Source organism: Amyelois transitella, chromosome 4 (genome assembly GCF_032362555.1).
Source record: "Amyelois transitella isolate CPQ chromosome 4, ilAmyTran1.1, whole genome shotgun sequence".
Classification (NCBI taxonomy): Eukaryota; Metazoa; Arthropoda; class Insecta; order Lepidoptera; family Pyralidae; genus Amyelois; species Amyelois transitella.
In genome coordinates, this window is record NC_083507.1 from 6,059,878 (window position 1) to 6,087,100 (window position 27,223).

At 37.7% G+C, this 27,223-nt stretch overlaps 2 protein-coding genes across 14 annotated transcripts in view; one reads left to right on the top strand and one right to left on the bottom strand.

The window, feature by feature from the left end:
• LOC106138682 (uncharacterized) overlaps positions 1-13,604 on the bottom strand; it is a 45,110-nt gene extending 31,506 nt beyond the window's left edge. For 4 of the 13 annotated variants that reach the window (XM_060954669.1, XM_060954667.1, XM_060954670.1 and 1 more), the window contains exon 1: positions 4,773-4,985. Coding sequence is in view for 4 of the 13 variants with exons in the window: in XM_060954675.1 (XP_060810658.1) it covers positions 9,762-9,832 (71 nt within the window). In the remaining 9 variants the exon portion in view is untranslated. Of the gene's footprint in view, positions 1-4,656; positions 4,986-9,761; positions 10,025-11,339; positions 11,356-13,107; positions 13,368-13,389 lie in introns of those variants that run through there. The other 9 variants (XM_060954675.1, XM_060954672.1, XM_060954678.1 and 6 more) reach the window with 8 other exon arrangements.
• A 176-nt stretch (positions 13,605-13,780) lies between these two features.
• Positions 13,781-26,950, top strand: LOC106138641 (uncharacterized). Its single transcript, XM_060954392.1, has 10 exons — positions 13,781-15,236; positions 17,173-17,398; positions 17,587-17,740; positions 18,682-18,842; positions 19,149-19,315; positions 20,290-20,430; positions 20,690-20,854; positions 21,358-21,583; positions 21,814-21,967; positions 22,768-26,950. Exons 1-10 carry the CDS (start codon positions 14,433-14,435, stop codon positions 24,515-24,517), a joined length of 3,948 nt encoding a protein of 1,315 aa, XP_060810375.1. The 5' UTR covers positions 13,781-14,432; the 3' UTR covers positions 24,518-26,950.
• Positions 26,951-27,223: the final 273 nt, after the last annotated feature.

Sequence of the window (27,223 nt, forward strand, 5' to 3'; positions counted from 1 at the left end):
GAGGTAATATGAATCATATTTGCAATTTCCTTATGGCATCAGGATTATTAGCAAGCGGGATAGAACAGTTAATTTTCAGCGGTTTTTCAAAGGCAGAGATTTCGCGGAAGGCTTTGCTCTGGCGGCACACGATTTTGCGGTGAATACGAGAAGTGAGGGGGGGAAGGCGTGGGTCGCGCTGACATCACCGCCAGAGCCAGCTCTTACATCACCAACCACCTCCCACCGACGACACGCGACGCCTGCAATGCAAGCCCGCACTAAACACACTGGTTCTGATAGATCGGTAGGTAATGGAATCGATACACCAACGCGTCGCATGCGCATGGCATTTGCAAGTTTTAAGAGCCTCATTAAAATTAAATTTATTATTCTATCAATTTATGATCACAAACTACTACTAACGACAAAAAAGTAAAACGACTCGGAAATTGAGTTTTCAATAGACTAAAAGATTTAAACGATTTCATCTGAATAATAATACCTATGTCTTGTTGTGTGTGGTTATCTTGTTTCATGTTTGTTCCACAAGTTCACGATGCTTATTAATGAAAAGATAGTGCGGTCGTATTTGTATTGAATTGAGTGTTTAATTGATCAATACTGTTGACCAAATCATACCTTATTATATTAGTCTTCTTAATATTGTTACGATATACATATTTTTAAGAACACATTGATGGTATTGAGCTTGAAATATAATTTAACTAGTATCATCGTATCATATTGTTGTTTCCTATACCTTTTGCGTACCTAAAAAAAATATTACTGTTTTCTTGTTTTGACTGCAACTGCGTTTTCGATCAGAATATTTAGATATTACAACGAAATAGATGCCAAATATAGAGATCAAGGATAAGCTTCGCCCACTGTAACGATTGCTGCTTAACAGATTTCATGACAATTATTAGACATAATTGTCTTAATTGGTCGACCTTCGTTAAGATAATTCAAATGACGTAGTAATTTAACCGTTTCTTGATGTCTTCGAATTAAAAGAAAAAAAAAAACCTTATTAAAAATAAAAACCGTTAAAGTATCATACGCATAGAAATCCGAATAATATAAGACAATATATGAATAATAACGATTTATATGATCACACGGTACTTGTAGCGGGTACAGTAATTTGTATTATACCATACAATGAATCTTATCCGCATATCGAAGAACTAACGAGCCTATTCCGGAGCTATGTTCAAGCGAAAAGCGCACAGTGCCCCATATTTCCCACGGCAATGATGTCAAATTGGTTTATCAATCACAGTAGGCGGATGTTGAACGGAGTCGGCGGCCGCACGCGTCTGTGGGCGGTATGTTTCAAAACGTTCAGTTCAGGACATGACGCGTTCCTTGTTCCTACCAACGAGATGTGCGCTGCAATTCAATATACTCAAATGTTACCAAGCCACACCACTAAAATATCTTGAAGCACGCTGTAATTCAACTAAGTGTCTAATCGACGTGCCAAAAGTCAATTACAGTGTAACCGTTAGGTGTTAACAATCGGCATAATGGCTCAGACAGGTTTAAATACGACTGGTGCGGTGATATAGACACGGATATGGTTAGTAAGTGCTATTGTCGCAGCTTGTACACCGATTTCTCTCGCACTTCTCGCGTCCATTGCCCGCCAACAATGACAGACGTGAGGTCACCCTTTGTGCGGCAATTGTTGTCTTCTGATTTTAAAAACGGGTTCAAGCACAGGAAATTTGAGTTATCCACGTAACAAAATATTATTCCTATTGCAAGACATTTTATATTTTAAAATGCCGTGTGTCAGCACCGACGTGAAAATTTTATTTGATTACCAACAATTATATTTAATTTAACATTAACATAATTTGTGGTGTTGAAGGAACATTTATATTCAGAAGTACGCTCGTGACCCGCGTAAATCGCAAAATCCCGTTTATTTCACATAATTTCTGTGGAAACGGTTCCACAGAAATTTTGTGAAATCCTCTTTCTTCCCTAGACAATGAATTTACAAGCCAAATTTCAAAACTCTAGACCCTGCAGTTTGGGTTGTACGTTAGACTAGACAATAGTCAGTCAGTGTCTTTTATAGGTATATTTAGAAGAAGACTTAGAAAGAATGAGATTTACGTACAACGATTTTACAATTTTTATTCCTTCTAAAAAATTAATAAAATGTCAACTAACTAGTTTGTAGGATTCCTCTAATTTGAATGATACACCTACCAATTTAACCTGCGAAAAGCGGATATATTAGTGTGACTAAATAAATAGCAGAACGATGACGACATTTTTACTAAGGCTAATATTCAAAGAAAAAGAACTTAAGTCCAAATTTATAGTTTATCATAGATGTTAAGTTACACAAAGTTATATTATTTCGGAAAATAAATAATTAATACCTATAATGATTTATCTTACTGAAGGAAACAACTTCTAAACGGAATTTAGTATTGTTGAAAGTAGGTTGACTAAGCAAAATACCTACATACAAAAGGATTCCGTCGTTCCCAAAACTTCGATGGAGGAGGATTAACTAACTTGCGTTGACATAACGCCGAAAGGTGAATACTCGTAGTACCCTAAACCGATCGACCTTGCACGAGTAGAATTATGACTGTGGATAAGCTAAGACAGTTTTTTTTATAAATACATTACTTACATACATACATATAGGCACGTCTATATATCCCTTGTGGGGTAGATAGAGGCAATAAACATAAGGTCACGTTCAGCTGTATGGCTTCATGGTGGAATTGAGATTCAAATAGTGCTAGCCTATCGCCTACAAGACGAATCCCAAGTTTATAAGCCTATCCGTTAGTCGCCTTTTACGACATCCATGGAAAAGATATGGAGCGGTTATATTCATAAGTGCCGGAAACCACACGGCAAATATTATTATGCCAATATTTTTTAAAATGCATACATATAATCATTAAAATTGTAAGATGTTTTCCCCCCATCCCCCAAACTTTTAAACTATACAGTGAAATAAGTGTATAATTATATTATTACAAACATTTGGGATAATTCCGATTATTGTAACTATTTGTACGGGATTCCTTGCACTTTTAAAGTTGTTCCAACGACGCTAATACACTTGCTTATTGTACTAATTTGGTCAAACGTACTTAGTACGTATTTAAGTTTGAAAATTTTATTTATGAGTAGAATTAAAACTTATTGTTTTGTAATAGAGTCGGAATACTATTAAACTGCAAACCTACAAAGTATAAGGAGTCATAACAATTTCATTTAGATACTTTATATGTAGGAAAGTACATTTTTACTTTTATAAAACCCTATAACTTGAAACGTATCAATTATTTCAAGTAACAAGGTATATCGAACCCACGGCCCCTGAAATAGGAGCTGCGAGGTCACTCGAACAGAGCTATCGACATTATTAGGAGCACAACATTACGTCATTAACAAACCCATTCTAAGTAATATTTGGCTGAAAAAGAACAAAGTATACTTGACAAGTATAACTTGTAGTCACTTCCTCGAGTAAATGATGAAATTTAAAGGACCAACGTAATAACTGACAAAGGAAGCATTGAGACTGTATCAAACTTGATTTCTGTGCAGATTGGCCTTTGTATTGAGAAATTAATAAAACGAAAGTTATTAAAAGAATTGTAATAACGAAATAATCTTATAAGTCACAAATTATAAATCACTAGCGACCCGCCCCGGCTTCGCACGGGTGTAATGCTGATTGTCGTAAAAAGTTAATGACAATAAATGTTATTGTGGGATATCCATGAGATAGACATATACCATCGCGGAGTTTTCTGTAGACCTTTTCAATGTGTACAAATAATTAGTACATTATTTTGATAAATCTCGTAGGGTTCAGCCTACGTTTGCAATGTAGATAAGCGGGAAAAATATGATAATTAACGACATCACATTAGAAACCTCAAAAATAACAGTATTTCTCCACTATTTAATGGAAGTTATTATACATATAAACCTTCCTCTTGAATCACTCTATCTATTGAAAAACCGCATCAAAATCCTGTGCGTAGTTTTAAAGATTTAAGCATACAAAGGGACATAGGGACACAGAAAGCGACTTTGTTTTATACTATGTAGTGACATGTAGTGATTTTCATAAATTCATTAAGTTGTGTGGAGGCTTGGCTATTCTTGTGTTATATAACACTTTACGTTTGCCATTTATGATAAGCGAAATATCTGCCTGCGTTGGACGGTAAGTAATGTATTTTGGGTTTGGGCAGTGTACATTTTTTCTACCATACAAAGGTAAAAAAAAAAATCACTCTTATAAATATTAGCCCTTATAGCTGTACAATCGAATCTTTTCTAAATGTCCTCTCTCATAAATCATACCTGTGATCTTATACATAAAGAAATTGTACCTTTCCATTATAAGATCTTTTTCTACAATTTAATATATAAAAAACGTTTAATTGACGTATGTCTAACAAGTTTATGGCATAGAATCAATGACTAAATAAACAATGATGCAAAATATAATGCGTTTCAAAAATGAGCAGTAAAATTTGGTTATTTGCCAACTGAATTCGTTGCCGAAACGTCAATTACAAAAAAAATGTGGATACCGCACACAAGACTAACTGTTAAAGCTTTCATCTAACTGTAAAAGTTATAAATAATCAAATGTGACTAAATCTAACCAACCTGTTATTCATTCAACACTTTGGAACAATACTTAAATACTGTAGTCCCAAATGCATAAGAACAGACATTATTGTGCATATTTTTAAGTCAGCTAATAAATTTTACGTTTTAATCACCTGTTTACAAATTAATGGCAATTTTCCATCGATTATACATTCAAAGGTTCACATAACGTCACTGTAAATAAACTGACATGTTTGTTCAATTAGCGAAACTAGAATACGTTTGGATGTTGTACGAGCGCATGTACTCCGCGGTGAGCTGTACGCACAGCACTGGTGACCGAATGATAGCGAACAGGCGACCCTTTGCCTGCTACCACGAAACTAATAGCGACACACAATATGCGACTCAATTCCACGCTGATTACAAATACATGGTGATAAATGGCTCTAACTGACCACACCAAATATAAAAAAATAATTTGATCAAATTACAGTTCACACTATAACAATAACAAGAAGATAAAGAAAATTTAGTTGAACACCCAAATCAAGTTGAAGTAGGTACAATTTGTACGATTAACAAAGGCGCTCTTAGTAAGAGCGAGGCTTTGCAAACTTGTGCTGATAACAGTACAGCTGTATCACACGTATACATCTTTACACTAGTTACACAATGTCTCTCCGATACTGTTGCTATAACTGTCATATTTTTCAATTCTCTACTTTAATGTGTCATTAATTTGAGCGATAGTTGAAGAGAAAATGATGAGGTATTTTAGTAATTTGCGTGGTTATTTGTTTGATGTAGTCTTTGTGGTCCAGAGCAAACAAATTGCTTTTTTATTTATACTCGTCTACAGAATGCGGCACGATAAGGAGCGCAAGAAGGCAATCGCTCCGTGTAACCTTACTTATCCACTTCATGACCGTGGATACACTTGGACTCCGAGAAACGCCAATGTGATGATGATTGCAAAGTACCGTGTGGTTCCCGGCACCAATACAAAAAAGAATGAGACCACTCCATCTCTCCATGGATGTTGTTAAAGAAGACGACGAAGCGACTAAGGGATAGGCTTACTAACTTGGGATTCTTTTTAGGCGATGGGCGAGCAACCTATCACTATTTGAATCTCAATTCTATCATTAAGCCAAATAGCTGAACGTGACCATTCAGACTTTTCAAGCCTGTTGGCTCTGTCTACCCCGCAAGTAATATACGAGTACACGTGACCATATGTATGTATGTATTGCAAAATAAATGAAATATATTGGTTGCCACATCGACAAATATATTATAAATGTGGCAACAACCGTTTACCAGTAACAATAGTAAATATTAAAAAAACGATTGAGTTTGTGGCAACTTGGCAAAACATAAATTGCAGAGCATTTAAAAACCGCCAATATTTTCAGATTTGCTTCAAGCAATGCGCATCGTGGCAACGTCCGTCATCAAACAATTACCAAAATAAAGTTGATCGTGAGGAGCTTGTTGCGATATTTTGGCAAGGCGGCCAGTGCGTGTCGCGGACGCCCGATGGCATCATCGCTGTGGAAGATCGTGACGTCACCGCGCCTTTTCCAAACGTGGCCGCCAGACGAAAATAGTCCCCGCCCCGCCACCAGCCGCGGCCCCTCGAGCCGTCACCGACGAATTTAGCGGGTGGCACGGCATGTGGCAGCGACCAGACCTACGCGCCTTCGAAGACAAGACAGATCATCAGAGGCAGCATCTCCGTACAATGAAAATTTTCAGTAAATAGGTACCAATTTAGCACAGATTTCAGATCAAAGTTGATATGTAAAATCTTTGAACGTTAAAAAAAGAACCAAAAAAAAAGAGAAACTTATAACGAAAGCAAAGGAAACTAAATACCGTTGTTAATGGAGATTCATAGTCCCTTCTGGGCATCCAAAGAAGAAAATAGCGAAAGTCTAACCAAAGCCTTATTACACACCTACACAAATATTTTCACGACAATACCCCTTGTGGGATAGACAGAGACACCAGTCTCCTTATAACTTGAATTTTTTCCGTACCCAAGCTGAAGAAAACGTATCCTGAAAAAGATCAAACAGGGTGTCGTGCGCTCAGAATGCATGCAACGTTGCACACGGGGATAGCGGCGCTATGCCGTAGAAATAGATCCCATTGTGATCTGACAAGAAACCGTGCGTCTTACGAGTAATGTTGTTGTTGCGTTGTTAGTGTGTCGTTATAATGGCAATAGTCTCAACAGAATAGTTTGACATTTTGACTTCTATTACTATATTAAGGTACAGGGTAATAGTACAGACATCCGAATGTAAACTCACCTCCAGGGAAAAATTGTCTTCTAAGGAAATATTCCTGAAAACATTTTCATTATTTTGAGGTGGACGCACAGTCGAGTCTCCCGAATATTGAAAAACAAGTAAAGATCGCTATTCCTTAGTATAACTAGACTCTGTAAGGTTTTTTGTATTTTATTTACAGGCATTTACATTCTAGTTACAGATTTCATGAAAATCAGATTTATTTTTAACAAAAATGTTGACATTTTAGGGAAAATATTTATTTTTCTCAGAAAATAAAATCAGTGCATTCGAAATGCACATGGCGACTCAAACGGGCATAACTTGTAAGGCGGTCGGTATCGCACATAAGACGGTTGAAAAATAAATTAATAGGGTATTGAAGAGATAGACCGCTGTCTATCTGATGGTCAAATGTACAGGAGATTCGAAACGAGAACCTGTGCACCCAGACAACACAGCAGAACAGAGGTCTCAGGCGCAACCGGGCCAGAGAAGTCAACGCCAGGTAAAACACGTATAATATTTTCAATCAAACACGTGCACAACATAGGTACCTCTAGAATAGCAAACATTCATTACATTTCAGACACAGATAAACCTGTAGAGTAGGATAAAAAATAACATGCACAAAGGACGCTGTTATATACGATGATAAGATAGTAAATGTAGCTACCTATGTCGTAATATTTGCTTTTTCGGAGTTAATAGTGTTGTAAAACACAGTGATGGTTTGGCTGCAGCTGTTGAAAAATTTTTTGTTAGCTTATTATAATGATACATAATAGCTAGCCAGCTTTTATATTACTTCGACATTTTACAGTGCATAAGAAGATAAGAAAAATATTTATCCATAAGAATATTGTCTCAACTGCAGACGATGCAAGTAAAAATTAAGGATTAAGTTGTTTGATGACTAAAACGTTGGTTATATAAGCCATGCAAATAACTATTCGTTCAAACAAATATGTTTAAGAATAACTGACCTAATCGTACAATTATATTTTCGTGGCCGAGTGAAACATTTCGTAGCCTTATTACGCTAACACAAAACGATTCATCGTTGTAGTTTTTCTGCTCAGGGCCTTTTGCTTGTAGCATTTTTTCCTAAACCGTTAAAGTTGTTAATAGTAAGTCTTAAGTTTGCGCGCATTAACTCATGTCTGGATGATATAGACTTAGAGTCAAATAAAAAAAAATAAGGCCTCTTTTCACAGACGAGACTCATAGAACAAACATTTCGTAATATTCAGGGGAGAGCCTTGACCGAGCATTCATTGCTGAAAACACGCGCGACAGTCGATCGTTTCTGCGAAACCTACTCGCGTTTCCAGGAACCGCTACTATAAAGCGCACACATTGTCGAATAGCTGTGTAGTATAGTGCACACAAACAACCCACGACTTCTGATAACGCGCAGCCGTGACGAGTCGTATCGGTGCTCTCATTTAACTCACTCTATATTGTATGCCCAGCTCAGCTTACAACTAATCAAACAATTTGCTGTGTTGCATACAATACCACTAGGACAATGTCGTCAATAGACTCGTTATATTTAACTACGCATCCAACATATTATATTCAATATATATTAAATAATTGTATAGATACTGGGTTAAGTTACAGACATTATAACATCATATCAAAAACTTCAAACTATGAAATAACTAGGATTCGCTCGCAGCTCCGCCCGTATGATAAGTACCCTTTAACTACACAAAGGGGGCTGCGTTACATGGCTGCCTAGAAACATGCCAACACGAGCTTATGTTGAGAAAGGATAAACAAACATTACATCTGTGATTTTAACTTAAAAATTTAACTGAAAATATTTAAATCAGAACATTGCTTTATGGCAAACATCTATACTAATATTATAAAAGCTGAAGAGTTTGATCAGGAACTTCTGGTTTGAATTGAAAAATGCTTTTTGCGTTGTATAGACCATTTTTCGAGGAATGGTTTAGGCTATATACGTCACGCTGCAACTATAAGGAGCAAAGAAATATGGAATATGTGAAAAAAACGGGGAAAATTATTCATCCTTGAGGGCTTCAACGATGCCCAAAATAAAGTTATTTTCGTACACGCGGTTGAAGCCGCGGGCACAGCTAGTACTACAGTCATTGAAGTTCGCCTACGTTTTTGCTGGATTTCGGGGATTTACTCGTAATTAATTATAAGTTCATGTGCAATTGTACATTTACTCAAGTTATATTTTACGAACGAATATTTTTTTTTTACCTTTTTTCCGCAACTATATCACATAGTAGTAAAATTGGAGAGATGTTTTAGAAAGGTAGAAAGCTGAAATTTCCCAGCTTTCTCCTAACACTACTAGACCGAGTGACCATTCATCGTCTTTAAAAATAAATAAGTATTGATTTGATGATGAATTCTTATAAAAAGTCCTTTAAGCCTTTAATAAATGAAACGCAAAATATTCTAAGTCTGCGTCCTCTCTTATCTTTAAAACGACGATGCAGAATATTATGTCCAAACCAAATAAATGACATGAATGTCAATAGGCTCAATAGAATGATAGCAGGTCATGTCTACGGATCTAAGGTCAACGGGAAAAGCCAATGGTCAATAGACTTCGACATTATGGTCTCGCTGGAGAGCAATGAATATTAATCAAACTGTTCTTTGCGGACGCAATTTGTCAGTTATCGGTTTCAAATGTACTGGAAGGTCAAACGAATTGGTAATTTGTTTCATTTGATTTAAATGCAGCAGACATTTTCTATATTATATAAATAAAATCATCATATCATATCATTATGGATATGTGACCTAACAAAGATTAATATTTTAACATAACAATTGGACACCATGCAAATATATGTGCAATATACTCACTTGATGAGGCTGGAAGAAGCATCGCAGACAGCGGCGGCGTCCGGCCGGCGCTCCGCAGCCGCGTCCACCATGCCTCTGCATCACCGCGCCGGGCATCACTCGAGTCACCTCACCCTGCACCACCACCTCACTACACTGATATCACATTGACATACGAGTCTGCCTGATACCTGATTACTTGCGGTGTATGCTACACGATATAGACACCGCCGTATGCGGTTACAAATCCTTCACTACGAAGTTCTTGTTCTAAGCCAAGCGATCTGGAACAATAAAATGTTGAGCATGGTTAATCTTCGCATAAAAGTATTACCTATTACTTTAGTACAATAACTTTCAAACTGATTACTATGTATGAGGACGATTTAACATTTTTTTCGTCGGTTACAGTTTTTTACAGTGATGAAGGTTGAAAGTTCCGGTGGTTAGCTTAAGTACCTACGTCGGTATTTTTGCATGAAAGTTACGCATTTATGAAAAAGGAATACATTATAATAAGGTACATAGAGAATAACCTGAAATATAATTCATACATATATATTAACACTTGTGGGATTACATGCATGTTAGACCTTAGGATTCGACAATTTACAGTAGGAATAGTATAGTTTACGAGTATTAAAGTATAATATCAATAGACTTTATTTTGTACCTTGGTTTTATCTATACCATATATATGTCACCGTAAAATAACAAGAACCGCAAGATAATAAAACTTCCTAGAAAATTTATAAACTTTCGAAGGATTCTAAACGAAAGATGAATTGTATTAAATTTTAATTACGTCGACATTTTCGCAAATTTATCAATTTGCGACCTTATGTGATAAATTTATAAACTTACGGAAGTTAATTCGGAAGACTAAACGGTTCGACCAATTACAGACGAAAGTTTAATTTTAAGCTTTTTTAAAATACGGAAAATAGCACACAGCTCTTTCACAGGTCGATGTTAACAGTGGCAGTTTCTATGTCGCTCATTATGGGTCTACTTTAGTAAACATAAGTAACAAAATAAAACTATTTTTAAAGTTTTAAACCAATAGCAACATTTAAAACTTCATACAGATTTGTTTATGCACCGTAGCTATCAATGGTGGAGGAGAGGAAAGAAATGGAACACGTGAATTATTTAAGCAATCAGAGCGCACCATTGCTTTGTTATTTTTATACGCGTGAGTTAGGTCAGTTTATCAATTTACGGAAATATGGACGTAATAACAATTCATCTCTAGTTTAGAATCCTACGAAAGTTTATAAACTTTCTAGGAAATTTTTAAACGTGCGGTTCTTGTTATTTTCCTGTGACGGTGAGTATACGGATATTATAAAAATAGGCAAATAGTTTCTAACTTTCTTTGTTTGTAAGGGCAAATTTTCTAAAATACCTACTTAACCAATGGAAATTACTTCCCCGGTTAGAGGTGCTAAATGACATGGCACTAGCGAGGCCGTGGTGGGCCGCTAGTCTATTATAATGGAGAAATATATCTTGGTTCTATCTCTATTTATTTAAGAGCGATTAATTCTCCAACTACACAGCAGTTTTGGATTGAATTGATAGGCGTGTCAATAACACCTTATGCCAAAACAGGTATATTGGAGAGTGACCCCGCCGCCGCAATGCCTCCAAACTTCCACTCCTTAGAAAGAGACCAAAGAGCGCGCCGTGTAGGTGTTTAGTGCCGGCAGCGTTCGTTTTTGATGAACCATATATCTATCCCGAGCAACCGTCCAGCTTCCCGTGGGCAGATGCAGGTCTATCTGGTAAGGGTAGTTTCAGACAGGAGGTTACTTATGTTCAGTCCTCTAATCTATTTCTAAAATGTGTGATATTTAGTCCTGGCAGAGGGTCAGGTCAAGAGTACCCGAAACCGCCGAGCTTGCATGAAGAAAGTTATGAATGTGGACGAAGCAAAGGAAGTATGCAGAGATCGTGGCAAGTGGAAAGATGTAGTCTGCCTACCTCTCCGGGAAAAAGGCGTGATTTTATGTTATGTTTGTGTCTAATCAACGGTATATTCGCCAATGAGCCCCCATAAATGTTGTTTTTTTAATGAAAACATCGCGCTGGTGTAGGTTTTTATATTTCGAACTAGAGGCCGCCCGCGACTTCGTCCGCATGGAAACCCTATCAATCCCGCGGGAACTCTGGGATAAAAAGTAGCCTATGTGTTATTCTGGGTCTTCAGCTACCTACATACCAAATTTCATGGTAATCGGTTCAGTAGTTTTTGCGTGAAAGAGTAACAAACATCCATACAAACTTTCGCCTTTATAATAGTAGTAGGAGTAGGATAGAGGGAACGAACGTGGAGTACGAATACGTAGAAAGGAGCCACTTGATAACGGTGAAACAAAATGTGTCCGATGATCGAGTACCTACCTATAGGACATATGATACAAGTGGAGGACTCTCATCACATCCGTCCATTTACATGAGCGGCAACTATTAACCCAGCTGAACCCACCCAGGCATCTAGACCTGTTCAAATAGCTTGGGAATTAGAATATATTCTTTTCTCGTCCTGGAAATTGATTTCAACGTTATTGCGAAGGAAAGACCCACATAACAGCGACTTTGTCACAGTGATGCTTGATGGTATATTTGTGATCCCAAAGAGTCTGGAAAGGTTGCAGGTGCAGGTCTATGTATTTATACGGCCGGTAGGTACTTAATGACTCTTGAAAGTGATAAGCGGGAGCAATAGCCATAAAGGTAACAAAAACAATAAAAAAATAAGGCACACTCTTTCTTGCCTTATCATCCATAGCAACCAAACCATATTATGTCAGATCATAGCGCCGCCTGACAAAGACCGACAAAAAGGGTTGAGTGAACACTTCATTCGCCCTCAGTGGTGATTGGCAAATTAGGAACTCTTGGAGATCAACCCATTCCGACTTTCCATTTCCAACAATTTAATATTTTCCATTCCGACACCACGCCACGCAATGTTGTCGTAAATATTATATACGACCACACTTGGTCGCGGAGGATGAAGACTTCTGGCACTCCTTTATCACCGAGATCTCGATGGACCATCATAATATCTAACTTTTTATTTTTTAAGGTATTTAATATCTATGTATTTTTAAAGAACCAAGAAGGTTACCCATTTAAATAATACCTATATAAGAAAGCGTTATTTATAACGCTTTCTAGGTTTTCTTTCTCTCTACCTGGCACGATTTTTGGTTTGGCCAAATAACTAAGTAGGTTATTCGATAAAAAGCGTTCATTCGTACAGTAGGTAGGTAGGTAAAAATCACCAACGTACAACTACCAAATGAGATCATCGATACCTATAAAGCAAATGTATGTAATAAATATAAATATGACTCACCGCTTTTATGTACTTGTGCTACAGAAAGACCGTATAGGTTATCACATCATTATCACTGCGACGGACGTCACACACACACAATACATTCATTACACACGTCACGTAGAATATAAAATTTCAACATAATAAACAACAACAAGAAGTCATATATAACAATTCAAAACTAATTTACCATCCCTTTCTCATTACAATACAATAAAAATGACATTTAGATTTTGACAGACAATGGCGTCAATTCGATTTTTATTTTGTTCGAGGTTTTTCGGGTCAGAATTTACCTACCTTTAGTTCAATAACAAAAATATATAGTGATTTCCATTTCCACGGTTCTACTTGCTCATTTTATGGCAATTTCTTTTGCGATTCGTGTTTCTACGCCTTCCGAAGTTATTCACGAACATTGTTTGATGACTTATTTATCTCTCTCGTTCTATACCTAACGGTAATCTGTAGAATCAAGGGAGAGGAAAGATATCACAAATGCTTTATCAACGACCGTGAATAGACTATTGGTCCTCCTTTCCAATGGCTATTGAATTTATATAAATTATACTAGTAACGCCATCTCTTGTAACTATATATATCTATTTAGTAAAGTTATGTTTGTTTAATATTTGTTATGTTTGTAAGAACGTCTTGCGTGAAATCGTATAAAATATATGAAAAAGTTACAGATGTATTTGAAAATAGATATAAATTTTCTTTTTTGCATACAGTGTTATTACAGTCATAAATTAGGGTTGTACTTAATAATTGAAATTTCAAATACGCAATTCAAGAATATAATGTGTACGACTATCCAAGGTTATATTGGAGAAATTGGACAACTTTTTTGTGACAATGTCTGCATCTGTTGATTAAAATTTGAAACATAATAAGCTTCTAAACAAGGTCAACAGTTTTCATCAACTCGTAGTCGACGAAAATAATTAAGATTCAGTGTATAATATGTCTATACTCTCAAGGAGTGTACATTTTATCAATAATCACCTAAGAAACGAGTGTAAGTGTCCGCGAAAATGATCCATACTTTGTTTTTCGCAATCACAACGTTACATGAACATGGATGACCTAAAATGCGAATACGTGAAGAAAAAAGAATCTTGGAACTGTCACAAGAAGTGCAAAGTAAAGAAATTATAATGTTCATTGCATCCATTGTTTACTATCATAAAGATGATCACATCATCGGGTAAGAATTGGCAAATCGTGTACCTATGCCACAAAGTGAAAATGTGATGTGTCAAACTGATTGTTTACCTCGCGGACAGGTGAGCGGTATATAGAAGTAAAGTGGTACTCGAGGGTGGTGGGAGGCGGACGGCATGTCGGGTCGCACGAGCCCCGTGAACGGCGATTATGAGGCCGCGAATGCGGAGCCAGCGATGAGGCTGACCGTCCGTAAGGACCTCTTCCCTGATCCGCGTTTACCGAAGATCATTCCTGATGGAGCCAGCTCAGAGGAAGTCGACGACATCTCTTGCGTCAAACTCGAAACCGATTTTGAGCAGAGCATCGATGAAATCGCAAAGCAAAAGCTGGTCGCCAACGGTGCAATGCCTTCTCCAACGAAAACTCGCCACAGAAAACACAAGCAGCATTCGCGACGCCATTCAGAACGCGTCAATGGATGCATTTCTCCTGAAACCAAGAGGAGAAAAAGTTCTTCTCATGAATCCAGTCCTTCAACTCCTGCCCATGTCAATTTAAACAGACGAGTAAAAGGTGGAAAAAATCTGAATTTAGTCAGTAGTAGTGAATGTCAAGAAGATGATGATGACTGGGAAGAGCCTGTTGAGGAGGAAGAGGAAAGTTCAGAAGATGAAGTGCTTAAGTGTAGTGTGAAGTTACCATTAATTAATTTGCCGCGGCAAAGTGGCAAACCGTACAGTCATGAACTAAGTCAATTATCAACAAAAAAGAGTAAAAAGAACTCTTCCAAAGAGAGAAGGACTCATGCAGTGACTCCTTGTAGTGGTAAACCCCGGTCTATGCTGGGTATATGTAGTTCTCGTAGTAAAAAGAAATCTAAGAGATCTAGTGAGTGCACACCCACATATCGAAGTCAGATAGTGGATACGGACACTAAATTAAAGATTAAAATAAAAAGGACCAGTATCAAAGAACAAGTAAGTATTTATTTTAAGTTAGCTATGTTAACAAATATCTAATCTGAGCTGGGTAAGGTTCATCTATCACAGAGCGAATTTGTTGCTCAGAAGGCAGATGTTCATTGTAATTACATGAATCCCACTCCTGGATCGATCTTCTAATCGGGGAGGAGGCATTCATACTTTTTTTGATTGCAATCTCTTTATTGTATATAAAAAGAAATGTAACAAATTACAAAACAGTTAAATTTTGGAACTTTTGGATTTGGAAAAATATGTACAATGGGGGACTTATCCCAATTATTATGTTAGTTCATCAGTTTTACATTAGCTCATTTATAAATATATACATGTTAGTTATAACAGAAACATATTTTATCCGAACCTTCGATGCTTCCACTAAAAATGGCCATCAAAGGCCAACTAAGTCCATACATACACCAAACAAAGAGTTTTTGTAATTCTTTTGCAGAAAGAGAATTCTATATTATTTAAGTTTGTTGAACAATTTAACTTGTCACTTTTTTGGCTTAGGATATAATATCTTTAGATGGCAAATACCACTTTGCCATCTTAAAATGTTAAGTATATAAGTATGTCTTCACATCTATACTAATTTTATAAAGCTGAAGAGTTTGTTTGTTTGAACGTGCTAATCTCAAGAACTACTGGTTCGAATTGAAAAATTCATGTTGAGTAGACCAATATCGAGGAAGGCTTGAGGCTATATTACATTACGCTGCAACTATGAGGAGTGAAGAAATAATGAAGAATGTGAAAAAAACAGGGAAAATTATTCACCCTTGAGTGCTTCAATGATGTCCAAAATAACTATTCCATGGGGGCACAGCTAGTTTTATATATAATCAATCTTTGTGTAGTTTTACATAGGTACCAACCTATATTCCCCTCTGTTTTTAACCATATTTATGTGAAATTTCATAAAGATTGATCATATATAAAATGTGAAGTAAACATATGTACTTTACATTTTTAATATTCTGTAGTGGCTGTTGCCCATGACTATGTATGCATCAAAAAGTACATTATCATCATTGATTATATATTTCTTAAAATATTATTGTATCATACTACATCTAGTTCTTATGTTCATATAGGTATGTTGAAAATGTTTAAAGGCAGTACAGCTAACCTATTACTAATCCTGCGCTGTCTGTCTGTCACCAGGCTGTATCTCATTCACCATGATAGGTAGAAAGTTGAAATATATGTATTTCCATTTAAACAACAAATTAAAATATTAAGAGTGGTCCACATAAACATGTTTTTATCTTATTATATTTCTCAATATTAATAATGGTAACATTTTTTGCTCAATATTAATAATAGTAACAGGTAAACTGTAAACTCTTAAAAATATCAAATAATAATAAATAATTATTGAAGGAGGGATTCCAATACAATAAACATTATTTTTAAGCAATTTTTTGCTGATTTCAATTACAGGTAGAAACTTGAATATACAAAATAAATATTTTAGTAACAAACTTGATTATGGTATGGAACCATTTATGCGCGAGTCCCTCTCGCATTTGGCTCCAATATATTGTTTTTTAATACAATTCAATGTACAGACTAATAATTATAAGGTACACACTTCTACCATTTTATTTATGTTTTGATGGAAACATGGATATAAGTAACTGTGGATAGGGATTTGCAGATAACTGTACATATAGTTAAATTATCATCCAGAGGTTCAGGGATTGGTTATGTTTGGCGAAATCCTCAGAATGTTTTGGTTTGTTATTAGCTATTATTTACTATGGCTTGTATTATACTTAATAAACTGGAATACAAGTGGCTGTGATGTCCAATTTAGTCCTTGATCTCTATTTCATCTATGATGTATTTCCAGTGTCCCAGTTCCAAGCTTGTTTTAATTAATTTATTGGAACAACAAATATTTGATCAATGTGACCATGTTTTGCAGACATGTGAAACACCTAAACCCGCACTGATTCCATCGGTGACGTCAATCTCTGATCTCGGTCAGAGAAAATCCAAAAAGAAGAGGGTGGCATCACCAGTTCAAGTGAGCTCGGGCGAGGAGTACGACCCTCGCGGCGACGGCGCTGCGGCGATAAGCGTCGGAGCACCGAAGCCGCGCCACCCGCGTCCTAAGACGCCCAAGACAAAAAAAACTAATAAGAATAAGGGTTAGTCATCATTTGCCATTGCTTCTAGTTTAAATAAATTCCGTTACTAAGTTTCACTCCTTTCATAGTATAAATAACTTAGGTTTCACTTCATCCCTTTGACACAATCATCTTGTGCAGCTTTTACCATGAACCAATATTAGTTAGGTTCATGCAAAAGTTGTAATGTAGTGTTCTTTTGTTTCCAGATAAAAGTGAAAAGACTGAAAGAACTAGAATTAGTGGAGTTGAAGTTAAGGATCCCGGACCACAAAGCCCTTGGGCCCAAATGCCTGAAGAAATTCTAGAAAAGATATTTGAATATGTTGTGTCCTCTCAGGGCACGCTTCCTTCTGTAATTAGGTATGGCATTTCCTCATAATTGTTTTTATCATAAAGTTATCATAAAAGATGTGGTTAATTTGATTTATAAAGTAACTTTAGCAACCGTCGTAGATTAGCGCATAAATACAGGCAGAGAAAATAAGAGTATTTACTTTATAATTTGTAGTGATGATAGTGAGAATGAAGTGATGATAATAAAAGTTTTAAGGTGGACTCTCTCCCTGAGTCCATAGATACGGAAATTCGGAGAAATTTGATTGGCAAACTGATTGAAGCAACAATTTCTTGTATCGATATAACTACATCCATATTATCAAATCTTTATCCCTTACGGGGTAGACAGAGCCAACAGTCTCGCAAATACTAAAAGGTTACATTCAGCTGTATAAAACTTATACAACAAAACTATTATGTGCTTAAAATAAACTATTATGTATAAAAAAACCACCTGCACCAATATAAAAATGATACGTGTGCAAAGTTCCAAGTTGATCAGACGTTTAGAAACCAGTGAAAATTAAGCTCAAAGATTCCGTTACATACATACATACAACCCAAGCTAATAAAAGCGTAGTAAAAATAGGACCAATCCATCTAATTTTCCATGGATGTCGTAAGAGACGACTAAGGGATAGGCTTTTAAACTTGGTATTCTTATTTTAGGCGATGTGCTAGCAACCTGTCCCTATTTGAATTTCAAATCTATCATAAAGCCCAACAGTTTAATGTGGCCTATCGGTCTCTTCAAGACTGTTGGCTCTGTCTACCCCTCCAGGGATATAAAAGTGACCATATAAATGAATAAAAAAAAATTGGATTTAGATAACCTTAGCAGGTGTCAAACCCTATTTTTCAAACGCATAAATGTTATCACTTCACTACCATAAACCGTTAGTCAATTTGTTTGAATTTACGGGAGTACGACTATTTAATCTTAAATGTCTGATTCTCTTTTTCAGATTGGGTAAGGTGTGTAAGAAATGGCATAGTGTTAGTTGTAGGCCACAGCTATGGAAGAATGTAGATTTAACGCAACATATAAAAGAAAAGTGCAAAACAGATTTCAAATTGGTCTGGTTGTTGGAAAATCGGCTCACACAATGTCAAAGTTTAAATATTGGTAAGTATCAGTTTGATCTCCATTTTACTAAACTTATGTGGTAAGCTTTCTACAAAGAACAAATAGTGGCATTGAAAATAATACTGAGATATGCTCACTCAAAGGAGGATTTATAAATAATACAGGTATTAAACCGTACCTTTGTTTTATCTCGGACATTTCCAATTAAGTTACAATCGCTCGAAAACCACGGATCACGGATTGTATAATGCAACTACTAGATTGAAACTACTACTATTTTCATATCTATTGATAATCGGTTTATTTATAACAACTTGTTCATAAAATTTGTTTGTCTTTTTACAGCTCAGTGGGAAGTTAGTAACATAACGTGGGTATTGGCGTGCATATCAGACTACTGTCCTGGACTGGTGGAGCTAAGCGTGGCGGGCTGGAGTCGCATCACTCCGGACCAGCTGTTCTCACTGCTGCAAGGCCTGCCTCAGCTACAGCGGCTAGATCTCTCACTGACGGTAAGTATTTATTATTTAGCAGACTACGGCCCCGGGCCGGTGGAATTGAGCGCAACCGGTTGAATAATGTTTATCATTTCTCATTAAGATGCTTTTTAATTATTTTTGGTGACAAATGCCAATCTTATTTATAATTTTGGTTTTATGCTAATTACATTTGAACAAAATCCGAAACCTAATATCTATTAGGCACACCATTATTTTATACGAGGCATACCATAATTAGATACGAGGGCTGCACTGAAAGTTTTAAGAATGGAATATTTCCACTGTTTCTGTCATATTAAAATCTTTTTAAATGAAAACCATAGTTTAAAAAATCGAATACCATTTATTTATTTAAAAAAAGATTCACGGTCTTTTCCCGAGGTCTTGTCAAACTTGTTTAGTCATTGAGAAAATGGAATTGACTCGAGAAAGTTTAAGAGCAATGATTTATTATGACTTTAGAAGTGGCTTTGAATGCGAGTTCTCAAACCGCGCACAGTACAAAAGAGTTTTGGAGCAAGAAAATATAGAAATATTAGACCATCCGCTGTACAGCCCTGACCTAAGCCCAAATGATTTCTATACTTTCCCTAAAATAAAGAATGAATTGCGTGGTCAGAGATTTTCATCACCTGAAGAAGCTTTGGACGCCTACAAAACGGCCATTTTAGAGACCCCAACTTCCGAATGGAAGGCTTGCTTCAATGATTGGTTCTATCGTACGCAAAAGTTTGTCAAATTTCGCGCAAAATACTTCGAAAACCAATAAATACGTTTTTTAATAGTAATGTTGTGTCAATTCCTTGATTCCCGAAATTTTCAGTGCCGGCCTCGTACAACAGAACTGTTGTGATAAGGTCGACGATGGATGTTCAGGGTGTGGGGTTCACTTATTCTGGTCAACCGCATTTTCAGTTCTAAGACCATTAACACGCATTCAGTTCTAAGACGTTAAAAAGGTGGACTTTAACAAACCTTTTTTTCAGTCGGAGACGGGTGGCTCGAGTACATGCCTGTCCGCGGCGTCGATGGCTCGGATCTGTGAGAACTTCGGCGCCAGACTCACGCACCTCACGCTCGCCAATAATAAGTTTACCGCGTTACCGCAGATACTGTCTTCGGTCGCGGTAAGCTAATTTATATGATAATCGCCTCATTCAAAACAAAAAAAGATTTGTATTTTTGTTTGTTTAGCATTTTTTTTTCGGCAAAGATAGAATAGCTTTGACCTCAGGTTTGACATAGGCTTTTTTTTGGAAAATCTAGTGTATCGCGCAAAAGCCAATTTGTCCTTATTTCCTTTAGCTTGTGATTTGAAATCTGATGTGGGATGGGGGATAACGTAATGGATGGATAACCAATTACATTGTTTGCATCACATTGCAGTCCTATTGCGAAAATCTGGAAGTTTTGGACATATCGGGCGTGCAAGCTATCTCGCACCCCGCGTCGGTGCCGCTGGAAGCTTTGCAGAAGGGCTGCCCTAAGATGAGGGTGTTTCGAGCCGCCAATTCACAGCTTGTACTCGCTAATGCAACTACTTCACAACAGGTGGGTATTTCTATATTATTTTATGTTCTGACTTTTGACGACTCTCACTGATAAATGAGCCGCCCCAAACTTTTTAACTTGGATTGAATTGATCATTTTCTCCTGTTAGTTGCAGAGTTTGCCGATGACCACGATCCGAAAGTATTATCTAATTATCTAACCCATAATCAGATACTTACACCATACCACTCACTTCGTTGGTGCAACGTGCAACTGGGAATATACTAGTGTAAGGGAGAGAGTGACTCACGTCTGAACTATTTCTCACGTGATTATCGAAAAAGAGGATCCAAAAAATGTAAAGTCTTAGTCCCGTAGTGGTCAGTAATGACCTACTCTACTAGGAGTTCACCTAGCGTGGTTCCGTGTGGGTCACATGGCAAACAAATGGTATCCCAGCAGTCAATTAACATGCTTCAATCAGCCTGTTTATTACATGTAAAGGCAACAAACTTACATCCTCAAAATCTCTCACGTTTATGTCGATCCTGCTTTTGTTACAGATGGAAACAAACGGTTGGACGCAATTAGAAGAGCTATCAATAGCGGGCGACGCGGCGACTGAGCGCGGTTGCGTGGGCGAGTATAAGTTGGGGGACGAGGCTTTAGAGAGACTTGTGCGAGGAGCCACAAGGTTGAGATTGCTGGACCTGAGAGGACTACAGAGGCTGACTGACTCTGGGCTAGTGCGAGTACCAGCATGGGATTTGCAGCATTTGTTTCTGGGAGGTGTGTACTGATATAATATATAGGTCACTTTGTAATGAGCTGGAAGACGGGCTCTAGATTTTTCTTACATTCTCTGAAAAACTACTAGACTAAGAAGTAGAGTAGGATATTATTTACTGTTATACATTCCTTGCTTCTTATGGCCATAAAAATCTTTGTCGGAAACCGCATGATCATATATTATCCTACTACAAGAATACTCTCTGACCAATGATACTTCGCCGACACAGGTTGCAATGTGACCCGCCAAAGCAACGCTTGCCTCGAGCTGATCTGCGAGAAGTGGTGCCACTCTCTGCTGGAGCTGGACTTGTCCTGGGCGTCCGCCGCTCGCGTGCTGGACGACGCTGTGGCCGCGCTGGCAGACTCCAGCAGCAAGCTCAGGTAACGCGGGCACAGGTGTACTTGTATAGCCTTCTATGAGAAGCGGTGCCACTCTGCTGGAGCTGGACTTGTCCTGGGCGTCCGCCGCTCTTATGTACTCTGGATGGATCCAACTAACGCAAAATAAGCACTTCGCGAAATGAGCACTTGAATCACTCAAAAATGTTAATTTCGCACAATGTGCATTACTCACAAGGGGCAACTGTCCATTCTCATATTATGTTCTTCTCAAAATGGGCATTCTTCTAAGATATGTGCCGTGTGTAACAAGTCTATCTCAAAAAAAAAATAATTTTTTTTTTAACATTTCACGATGTAAAATGACCTATTGAGCCATTGGAGCTGCTTTATGGGATGAACATCTAGAAAGTTATTCCAATGAGTGTTCCAACAGCATAGTGGCAAGAGGCAAAATATTATATACAATCATTGTAATTGTTAATAAAAATATTATTTAAGTACTGAAGCACACAATCGCCCAAATACTAAACTGCGGTAGTTGGCGAAAACAGGACGCGCGGACCAGGTGGATTTTATTAGGAACTTGTCTGTTTATTTTCGTTTTTAACCCCTGCCGGAAAGATGGGTGTTATAAGTTTGACATGTCTGTGTCTGTGTGAAACATATATATATATGTTTCACACAGACATATATATATATATATATATAATATATATAAAAAAGTTAGCCTAGCGAGAGAGTTAGAGTTAGCCTCGAAGTAAGTTCGAGTTGTTTGTTAACACTAATAAATCAGTAAGTACATATAAGTAATTTCAGTGAACTTAAAATGTCTTTTTCAGAATTCTCAATCTTTGCGGATCATCTGTGTCTTTGGAGCCAGTCAAGAAAGTACTTTTGAAATGTCCACACATAGAATCAATAAATCTAAGTTCGTGTCGAGCTCTACCGAGAGGAATGAAACGATTATATACGGGCAAAGAATTGCAGGACCTAAAGGATAGTTTGGATCCTGAAAAGGTCAAAGACAAAGAGGACACAGCAAATGATAGAGTAAAGAAAAAGAAAAAAGATGTTAAAAAATCAGAGGCCGATTCCAAGTCTGAGGTTGAAGTGAAAAGTTCTCCTAAAGATGGTACAGCTGACGCAACGGGCAATAAAGTGGAACATAAATCTCAAGAAACGTCTTCCTCTTCAATATTCCAAGAGCCTAAATCAGTAATGGATTCGCCAATATCAAGGCAAACTCCAACTCAAGGCTCTACAAAATCTTCACCAGATAGAAAAACTATAGAGTTATCTGCAAACAAAGAGGTTTTGGATAATTCTCTAGTTAGCAAAAAATCTGCTGGAAATACTACACCCCAGTTGTTAAGCCCCCTGAGACAGTCTAAGCCAGATTCCTCTTCCACTCCTAGGTCTGAACCTGGAAAGACTGATTTAGGTAGCCCTTCCTTTAGTCCCGCCTCTAAACCAGATAGCCAAGTTCAGCATAGTCCTGAAGTACAGCAAGAATCGATTAAATGTAATAATTCATGGAATTTAGGTCAGTTCAAAACAACTCCCACCTATAAATCGGAAGCGAGTCCTCTGAATAGATTAGATAGTCATATAAAATTAAAACATGGTAAAGTGATCGAACAGTGCAGTCCTACTACTTCCCTTGAAAATAAACCTAGCCCTGAAATGTTAGGCGTAAAACAGGATATGAAGACTCCTAACTGGAACTATGGAAGTCCGATGCCGCGTCAAGATCAGTTCTCGTCTCAAAGAAGTCCTTATTCTGCACAGCCGAGTCCCGCACAACCCAGCCCTTATTCCGCACAACCAAGTCCTTACTCCACCCAACCCAGTCCCTACTCATCCCAGCCAAGCCCATATTCGGCCCAGCCCAGTCCGGATACGAGCCAGATGGTAAAGTCCGATTTGCAAAAACCCGCGGCCTGGAACACCGGCAGCTACAGTCCGATGCCGAAACACCACGCGCCGTTCTCTCCCCACCCGTCGAGCCACGCCAGCCCCGACCCCGGCGCCGGCCTCAAGCCGGACCTGCGCAGCGCCTGCAACAAGACGCCGGGCCGCTACAGCCCCCTGGCGCGCCAGGAGCGCGCGCTGCAGAGCCCCTACTCGCCGCGCGCCGGCGCCGACGCGGGGCTCTACGCGCACACCAAGAGCCCCGGGCTCGGCGGCTACAGCCCGCTCAAGCAGGGCCCGCTCGGCGCGCAGCCGCGCCAGGACGCGTACGGGCGCCTCAACAAAGCGCCGGAGCCGGTGCTCAGCCACGGCCCGGCGGAGCAGAGCGCGTGGGGCGCGGCCAGCATCGAGTCGCTGGTGTGGGGCGCGGCGGGGTTCGCGGAGCAGCCGCCGGCGTGCGCGCCGCCGGCGTGGGGCGCGCTGCCGCCGTTCGCGTCGGCGGCGCGGCGCGCGGCCGAGCGCGACCCCTGGAGCCTGGGGCTGCGCGCGGAGCCGCCGCCGCCGCACGGCGCGTTCGTGGAGCAGAGCGTGAGCTTCGAGGCGCTGAGCGCGGGGCTGGGCTCGGCCGCGCTGCAGTACCTGGACGACAGCTTCGCGGAGACCTCGCGCGCCGACTGACGCCGGCTCGGCTCGGGGACGGCGGACCTGAACGATCGTGTACACTTTGTAAATAACATTCGCTAGTGAGCCTCGACAGTGACGGAGCTAGGAGTGCGTAGACGTTATTTTGCAGCTTATAATTTAAGGAAAAATAAGAGCAAATATATTAGATAATAGTTCATCGATGAAATTAGATATTGTTGAATTATACTCATGAGTTAGATTTTAGAGTGAGTCTTTATTTGAATGCCAAAATCTGTATACATACCGAGGCCAAAATGAATATTTATTTCGATTTTATTTGTTGGAAATATTTGTGTTTCATAAAGTATTTTTCTATGGTATCTGCGACTTTAGGTTCATAAACTGTTTATAAAGTTCTCGATATATTATACATTTTAAAGTAAAATGAACATTCCTTTTTATACATATTCAAATGTTTTCTGAAGAATGTGGTTTACAGATTATGAATTTAGCAAATGTGTGTTATACATAGTGTCATCTTGTTAAATGCTTTAGATAACAAATATTTTAACAATAAACTTACTGTTGGACATGCTCCATATTGCACACAAAGTACATGTTATCTTGCAAATTTTGAGCAGCTATTAATTGTAATCTTAACACTTTTTCTTCATAATTCTCAATCTCGAATTAAGATCGATTGCTTGGCAGTTTGGCAGCATTCGTAGTAATTATGATTCTACTTTGTTGATGCAGGAATATTAACCCTTAAATTTATTAATAGTTAATGCTAGCACATTTTCATTCAACCTGTTTTATACAGATTTAGATGAACAAAGGATTTTTGTGTCATAATATTGACAATCAGTCCATAGATATCATAACTACTTATTAGTTACGACTTATCTTTTTATTTCTTTTTATATAAATTTTGTTAAAGTTATAACAGTCGTATATATACATAGTCTTTACTGGAGGGGTAGGCAGTGACCATATTTTCCACTTGCTTCGATCCCTGTGTTTTCACGATTCTTTAGTCTTCATCTGTATTCATAACTCTCTTCATACAAGCTGCTGACCTGACCTTTTGCCAGAACATCTCCTTATCCAATCTTTTCAATCTAGAAGATATTTTTTTACACTTCTTTATATTTTATTTTTTTCTACGATGCAATGCAATATTACTTAAAACCTATTTTACACCAGTGATTTGAAAAAAAAAGAGATTTTTTTTAATGTCAATCATCGATATGCGAGTGGAGTGAAGCCATAGAAATTGGAATAAATACTTATTGTATTTGTGCTGTCTCTTGCAACGGACAGAGTAAATTAAATTAAAACCCAGAATTGGATGAATGATGTTATGGTGGCCGTTAGTGGTCTTACTATTAGCTGCAACAACACATTTTGACACTACTGACCACTTATTCTAAATTATAGAGTGGAGCTCTATTTTCTATAGCGCGCTAAACGGGAAAGTTCATTACCCGTAAAGAACTGGGACAAAAAATCTTTGTATATTTTTCTACTAGATACCCCTTCGGCCACTTTTGAAATCAAATTTCGGAACCACACTGCTATATTGAAAGTTTGTATGTATTTTACTTTTGACACATTTAATATTGAAATTAAATATATTGCATTTTAGCATCGTTGGACTGGTTAGTCGAATGACATTTGAATGCGTCTAACAACACACTAAGGCCTAAAACACTGCCGCGCACGTTGCTATGTATTGGATTTTAAATAATATGGATCGTTGGCATACTACCATCTGCAATTTATATGCGAGGCACTGTTATATATCTTAGTTGTAAGTTAAATACAATGTTAGTTTACGTAAAGTTTTTATATTTTGGGCCCAAAAATGCTTTGTGCTACATTTAAGAAGTGGTGGTTATAATGCAAATATCTCGCAGACTGATTCAGAATTCTACACTTTATTAGTTTGTATTTTAACAAATTTTAACTTGTATATTCTGTCAGTGACGCATTGTATTGTAGCATCACATATTGAACTTTCAATTGAAAGCCAAGTACAAAGTGATTTGTATAAAATATATGTTACATAGATATTTCATGTTGTATTTGAACACTGAAACCACCAAATATTGTTTCCAATACCTGCATTATTAGCCTTATTGAATGCCTAATGTTTAACTGAAGAGAATATTTTATAGTTTTATTAACTTATTACAAAGTGAAGAATATTATCTACTTTACATAGAATGTATAAAATATACTAGGCGAATATTATGTTAAATAATCGTGTACCATAGTATGTATAAAATAAAGTTGACTAATGTCTGTAAGTTCTGTTATGTAGAGATTTTTTGTTTTGTAATATTGTTACAGTAATGCGTGGACTTCTTACAGATGGTCCAATTTTTATAATCTAACCAATAAAATATCGATGTGGTTGTACATTTACATTTTGAATAGAATGTACTCTATTTATTAAACATCTTTTGTTGAAATGCACTTCAATCCCACCTTCGTTATTATTATTCCTTTGATCAAAGATTTTTGCCTTTTTTGTATTAGTGGTGTGCGGTTCCCGGCACCAATACAAAAAAGAATAGGACCACTCCATCTAGTTCCCATCGATGTCGTAAAAGGCGATTAAGGGATAGGCTTATAAACTTGGGATTCTTCTTTTAGGCGATGGGCTAGCAACCCGTCACTATTTGAATCTCAATTCTATCATTAAGCCAAACAGCTGAACGTGGCCTATCAGTCTTTTCAAGACTGTTGGCTCTG